General features: G+C 37.7%; 2 protein-coding genes across 3 annotated transcripts in view; both read right to left on the bottom strand.

Moving 5' to 3' along the window:
• Nucleotides 1–4506, bottom strand: part of LOC115224969 — a gene marked incomplete at its 3' end in the record, with an annotated part of 31131 nt that extends 26625 nt beyond the window's left edge. The window contains 2 exon segments of the mRNA XM_029795898.2: nucleotides 4114–4183; nucleotides 4416–4506. Of these exon segments, the coding sequence (XP_029651758.2) occupies nucleotides 4114–4183; nucleotides 4416–4506 (161 nt within the window).
• The window catches only part of LOC118768190 (zinc finger protein 665-like), a 360963-nt gene that overhangs the window by 266849 nt on the left and 86614 nt on the right, over nucleotides 1–7500 (bottom strand). The window contains exon 4 of one of the 2 annotated variants that reach the window (XR_005004040.1): nucleotides 5869–6323. The exons of the other annotated variant lie outside the window; for it this stretch is intronic. The gene's annotated coding sequence lies outside the window, so the exon portion shown is untranslated. Of the gene's footprint in view, nucleotides 1–5868; nucleotides 6324–7500 lie in introns of those variants that run through there. 2 annotated transcript variants of the gene reach the window in all.

The following is a 7500-nucleotide window of genomic DNA, read 5'->3' as shown; positions in this document are numbered from 1 at the left end:
TTAGCTAGGTTGACTCTAAGGCCCCTTGATTCTAAACCCTCCTTCCACACCTGGAACTTCTCCTCCAGTTCTGATAGTGACTCAGCAATAAGAGCAAGGTCGTCAGCGTAGAGGAGCTCCCAGGGACAGCCTGTCTTGAATTCCTCCGTAATTGCCTGGAGTACTATGATAAATAGGAGGGGGCTGAGTACTGAACCTTGGTGGACCCCAACCTCTACTTTGAATTCTTCTGTGTACATGTTGCCAACCCTAACCTTACTTACGGCATCTCTGTACATGGCTTGCACAGTCCTCACCAGCCATTCATCTATCCCTAGTTTCCTCATTGACCACCAGATAAGGGATCGGGGGACCCTATCAAAAGCTTTCTCCATGTCAACGAAAGCCAGGTACAGGGGCTTATCTTTGGCTAGGTATTTCTCCTGCAGCTGCCTTACCAGGAATATAGCATCAGTGGTACTTTTCCCTGGCACGAACCCAAACTGCATCTCATCTAAACTAACTCTCTCTCTAATTAGTTGGGCTATGACCCTCTCCGTAACCTTCATTACTTGATCCAACAGCTTGATACCTCTGTAATTATTTGTATCTAGGGCATCACCTTTACCTTTGTAGCAGTTGACTAGTATGCTGCTGCACCAGTCATTGGGTATGACTCCTTCGTGTATCACCTGGTTGACTATACGGGTGACTAGGTTATAGCCGACACTGCCAGATATTTTGAGCGTCTCTGCAGTAATTCCTGATGGGCCTGGGGCTTTCCCTGTCTTCATGCTTCTAATTGCCTTAGCTACCACGGAACTATCAACTCGGATAGCTGGTCCCTCTGTAGGGTCAACATTCGGCAGACTCTCTTTATCCCATTCATTTTCCTCATTCAGTAACCTTTCATAGTGGCGTCTCCAAGCTTCTCTCTTTGCATCCTCATTTAGCGCAAGTGAACCATCCTCCATGCGAACACATTTCTCTCCTACCACATCACGATTCTCTCTCACACACTGTCTTGCAACACGAAATACCTCAAGTCTTTCATCCTCACGGCGCAGGACATTGGCAAATTTTCTCTTATCTGCTTCCCCTCTGGCTAGATAGACCTGTCTCCTAGCTTCCCTTCTGGCAGTCTGATACCCTTCCCTGCTACCATCGTTCTTCCAGGCCTTCCAAGCCTGTTTCTTTTGTCTAATAGCCCTGTCAACAATATTGTTCCACCACCACGTTATTTTGGGTCTTAAGGGGACATTGCACCAGCCACAGATCTGGTCAGCGGCTTTCAGCAGGTTGTCCCTCAGAAACGTCCAGTTGTCTTCTACCCCATGTGTAGCTATACCCCCTTCCACTTCGTCAAAGGCTTCAAGTAACATATCTCTAAATCTCTGTCCATTCGCAGGGGCTTTAAGCTTCCAGACCCTTCTTCTCCATGTTGGTCGTCTTCTAGTCGCCCTCTTAGTCCTGATCCTAAAGTCACTAACTACCAGTCTATGTTGTGGGGTGCATATATATATATATATATATATATATATATGTATGTGTATATATATATATATATATATATATATATATATGTATGTATATATATATATATATGTATGTATGTATGTATATATATATATGTATGTATATATATATAAGTATGTATTTGCATACACACACACACACACATATATATCATCATCATCATCATCATCGTTTAACGTCCGCTTTCCATGCTAGCATGGGTTGGACGGTTCAACTGGGGTCTGGCAAGCCCGAAGGCTGCACCAGGCCAGTCAGATCTGGCAGTGTTTCTACAGCTGGATGCCCTTCCTAACGCCAACCACTCCGAGAGTGTAGTATATATATATATATATATATATATATATACATATATATATATATATATATATATATACTCAAAAATAAGCAACAAGAATGAATCCGGTAATTTAGTACAATTGTTTCATACTACAAACATTTTATTAAAAGCTGTAAATATTACAGCAGATTTAAGATGCCGAGTAATCTTCAGCTAATTTCATATAGGTTTTCCAATAATATAATATAAAATTAGCTGAAGATTACTTGGCATCTTAAATCTGCTGTAATATTTACAGCTTTTAATAAAATGTTGTAGCATGAAACAATTTTACTAAATTACCGGATTCGTTCTTATTTTTTATTATAATCACACCGCATATTTTTATGGGTAACACCATAAAATATTCTGGTGCATCTAAATTAAATGCCATATTCATTTGAATCTTAATTGTTGCTGAACTTAGATATATATATATATATATATATATATATAGGGTGGGGAATACTCGTTATAAATATCACCACCAGTGACCTAGCATGTATAAAAAGTCAATAGACTACATATTCGTATTTCAAAATAGAAAATTACCCTTTAACAGGTAATTTTACATGCTAGAAATAGCAGCCAACACGGCCAAAAAACCACAATTTTATACTTCGAAATTTGCTATAAAATTGTGGTTATACCATGGTATAACCGTTATATAACAAGGTAAAGGTTTTTATTTTTCATTTACTTCGAAATTTGCTATAAAATTGTGGTTTTTTGGCCGTGTTGCCTGCTATTTCTAGCATGTAAAATTACCTGTTAAAGGGAAATTTTCTATTTTGAAATACGTATACATACATACATACATACATACATGCATGCATGTATGTATACGTTTTTCAAAATATGTTATTTTTAGCACAGTAGATGGGCACAAGTAACAGAGCACAGTGTCAACAGACATGCTTTCGAGAGATGTGGTAAAAATAGCAGCCAAATAGACCTTAAGTCAAGCAGCCCGTAATTTTTTAAACAAAATACCGGTACTAAGCAGTGGTGTGTATAAATGCAATGTTATTACCATTTTGGATATGTCGGTGACAGGTTCAAACTCATACACATTCATTGTTTTGTTATGAAGAAAATTTCTTCTTGTAGAGAAAAAATGTAAATAGGTGTAGGAGTGGCTGTGTGGTAAGTAGCTTGTTTACCAACCACATGGTTCCGGGTTCAGTCCCACTGCGTGGCACTTTGGGCAAGTGTCTTCTACTATAGCACTGGGCCGACAAATGCCTTGTGAGTGGATTTGGTAGAAGGAAACTGAAAGAAGCCCATCATATATATGTATATATATGTGTGTATGTTTGTGTGTCTGTGCTTGTCCAACCAACACCACTAGACAACCGATGCTGGTGTGTTTACATCCCCGTAACTTAGCGGTTCGGCAAAAGAGACTGATAGAATAAGTACTGGGCTTACAAAGAATAAGTCCCGGGGTCGATGTACTCGACTAAAGACGGTGCTCCAGCATGGCCGCAGTCAAATGACTGAAACAAGTAAAAGTGATGTGTATAAATGCAATGTTATTACCATTTTGGATATGTCAGTGGCAGGTTCAAACTCATACACATTCATTGTGTTTTGTTATGAAGAAAATTTCTTCTTGTAGAGAAAAAATGTAAATACACCTAAATCAGATTTACACCATTTGTCTAGAGCCAGAAATTTTACACCATGGAAGTGGATCCAGGCAATGACTTACCCCAACATGTCAAATCAAGATGTAGAGATTTTATTTATTGCTTTAGTTTATTCTTATACCTAAAGATAGGTTTTCCTGTCATGATATCCATCGGTGGCAAGCTGGCAGAATCGTTAGCATGCCGGGCAAAATGCTTAGCGGTATTTCATCTGTCTTTACATTCCGGGTTCAAATTCTGTTGAGGTCGACTTTGCCTTTCAGCCTTTTAGGATCGATAAATTAAGCACCAGTTACGCCCTGAGGTTGATATAATCGACTTAATCTGTTTGTCTGTCCTTGTTTGTCCTCTCTGTGTGTAGCCCCTTTGTGGGTAGTAAAGAAATATGATAGAATCAAGATATAGTGGAGCAAGAATGTGAAACTTTGTAAGACCAGAGGATTCTTTGAATAGTTTACGAATGGAAGTGGTCAAGTAATGGTCAGCATTGCCACACATAAGAGAAAGAGATAGCAGTAAAGGGCTTGAGGCTTTTAGGATCATAGCAAAGTATGGAAACACAATGAGTATGTAATATGGTTTAAAGGTTTATTGAAAAAGTTAAGAATTATAAGCTACAGATATTACAATGTATGTGTAATTTTGTGTCTAGTCAAGTTACCACTCCAAGAGAATGATTTACCACAGGTATCACATTGATATGGCTGTCTTTACATTCTGGGTTCAAATTCTGTCAAGGTCGACTTTGCCTTTCATCCTTTTAGGATCGATAAATTAAGTACCAGTTACACACTGGGGTCGATATAATCACCTTAATCTGTGTGTCCTCTCTGTGTTTAGCCCCTTGTGGGAAGTAAAGAAATAGATATCCATCCACTTGTTTGCCATATTTTTTTAATGCATTCACTTTCCATTTGAAAATCATGTCCTACCCATCTGCACTGAATTCTCATCAACACGCTTTGGATGCTGGACATACCACATGTGTCTAAGATTCTGACATTTGATGTCTTCTCTTGACATTTTGTTGCATATTTTGTGCAAACATCATATGCGAAAGGTTTCAAGTTTTTTTTTTATTTCTGTGTAGAAGGGAGTCCCTGCTTCTGCCCCATACAAAGATATACTAAAAATACAAGATTTGTAAGGGAGTCCCTGCTTCTGCCCCATACAAAGATATACTAAAAATACAAGATTTATATACACTTACTTTAGTTATCAGACTCATCATGTTCACACACGTACATACATATATCAAATTAAATACACAATTGAAAGGGCTACTACTAGTTTCCTGCTATTACGATACTTGAACAGGCATATTTATAAAATACACCATGTATCTTAACCCTTTAGTGTTCAAACCGGCCATACCAGGCCAAAATTATCTTCCTGTTATATGCTCAAACCAGCTAGCTCTGACCTCTCACACCTACCCTACAAAGTCATTCTAAAAATAAACAGGGACATCATCAAAATCTCAGAGTTACAAGATGCTATACAATTAATTTAAAACAATGTGATTAAAGAGGGTTTACATTTGACAGAGTAATCTGAATGCTAAAGGGTTAAGGGCATACAGCCAAAGAAATCAAGCCAAATCTAACAGGAACCTGGAACAGCACTCTGGCTTGACAGCTCATGTTACACTTTAGCACCCAAGCCTACAGACAAAAGGATGATGATGATCAAAACACAACAAAGACAAAATCAATGTCCCTTTCAAATTTTATTCCTTATTCCCATACTTTTATTCTCTCATAACAAATTCCTCAAAAATTCAGCACAATCCCCTTCATTTATATATATACATGCCAGTAGCACCTGACTGGCCCCTGTGCCGGTGGCATGTAAAAGCACCCTCCACACTCTCGGAGTGGTTGGCGTTACAACGGATATCCAGCTGTAGAAAGTCTGCCAGATCAAGATTGGGATCTGGTGCAACCATCTGGTTTGCCAGACCTCAGTCAAATCGTCCAACCCATACTAGCATGGAAAGCAGACGTTAAACGATGATGATGATGATGACATGATGTTGAAGTTGATATTCATAAATTTCGTATTGATATTGATGAAATTGAAGTTGATAACATGAAGCTTTAAGACGAATAAACCCTGTTTTTCATCTGACAAAATATTCATAATTTTTGTCCAGTTGTAATAAATTTTGACACTGACGTGTCAAACTTGTGTATGAATACTCACGTGTGTATTTAAGAGGCATTTTTGAGAGAATGATTTACCACAGATATTACAATATGGCTTCTCGCCTGTATGAATGCGTTTGTGTCTAGACAATTCCCCAGTTTGAGAGAATGATTTACCACAGATATCACAATAATATGGCTTCTCTTCTGTATGTGTAAGTTTGTGCCGATTCAAGATAGAGAATGGTTTCCCACAGATATTACACTGATATGGCTTCTCTCCTGTATGAATACGCTTGTGACTAGTTAAAGTGCTATTTACAGAAAATGATTTACCACAGATATCACACTGATATGGTTTTTCTCCAGTATGAACACGTTTGTGAACAGTCAAGTGATTATTTCTAGAAAATGATTCACCACAGATCTTACAATGGAATGGCTTCTCTCCTGTATGAATACGTCTGTGCCTAGTCAAATGACAACTTACAGAGAATGATGTACCACAGATATCACAATGATATGGCTTCTCTCCTGTATGAATACGTTTGTGACTAGTCAAAGAACCACTTTGAGAAAATGATTTACCACAAATATCACAGTGATATGGTTTCTCTCTTGTATCAGAGTTTTTTGGTTTAGTTAAATTATTCATTTCAAGAGAATAATTTGTCATACATGTCACAATGATATCGTGTTTTTCATTTCTATGAAAGTTTGTGTCCAGTTTTATCACTATTTTCAGAGAACAACTTAAAGCTACGCTTTTTTCATCAGTGATTTTACTAAAATAGATGTAAATTGTTAACTCTTTTGTAAAGTTAACCAAGCAAATTTAATCTGTAAATTGATTATCTCCTCTACATTCCAGATAATGAAGACAACAAAAACGTTGCTGTTAATTCCATTGTCCAGAAGAAATATTTTCCCATCGTTTGATGAAGATTTTATTTGTATAAAAAGGTTGAAGTATTGATGAATGTGCCTTATGAATATATGGTCTTCCTTTAATTGATGAAAGCCAATAGAAATATCAGACAAAAGGATGATGATGAAGAAGTTTCTTTTACGTCAACAGGATGTGATATTCTGAAATAGAAAAAGCATTGAGATAAAGAGGGAAGTCAAACAACAGTATAATTCAACATTGCAAATATTTCAACATCAACACAGAAGTCGCCACAATTTTGGAAAAGTTATTTTATTTATTCATTATTATTGGTGATTTTGTTCATTCTTCGGACTAGTCAAAATTTTGCGAAAGTGCAAACAGGTTGTTCATTTATATAAAACAGATGTTTTTTACTTTGTTTAGAAGAGGAGGACATTGTTTTTTGGGGGGTTTTTTTGGGTGAGGTTCCAGGACAATGAAGATCCAATTCCTTCCCTTGAAGTAATCTACCCAGTATTCATTCTTTATCGAGTGAAGAAAAGGTATGGACGATTTGTTTTGGAGTCCCGCAATACTATGTACGCCTATGAGGATTTACTTTCCCAATGAAACTCAGTTTTTTCTCAAACCTGTTATAATGTGATACATGTCTTTGGTGTGGTAATTGTACGCAGCTGAAGAAGGCTTTTGATCTATATGTTATATCAATTATGCATTGATATAAGAATAAGTTGTTCAATAAAGCCCGAAACATATGTACCGCAAAATCCTTTGCGTCCTGTTTTTCTTTTAATACATCATCATCATCAATTAACGTCCGCTTTCCATGCTAGCATGGGTTGGACGGTTCGACCGGGGATCTGGGAAGCCAGAAGGCTGCACCAGGCCCAGTCTGATCTGGCAGTGTTTCTACAGCTGGATGCCCTTCCTAACGCCAACCACTCCGTGAGTGTAGTGGGTGCTTTTTATGTGCCACCA

Source organism: Octopus sinensis, linkage group LG27 (assembly GCF_006345805.1).
Source record: "Octopus sinensis linkage group LG27, ASM634580v1, whole genome shotgun sequence".
NCBI lineage: Eukaryota > Metazoa > Mollusca > Cephalopoda > Octopoda > Octopodidae > Octopus > Octopus sinensis.
This window is presented reverse-complemented; position numbering and strand designations above follow the sequence as displayed.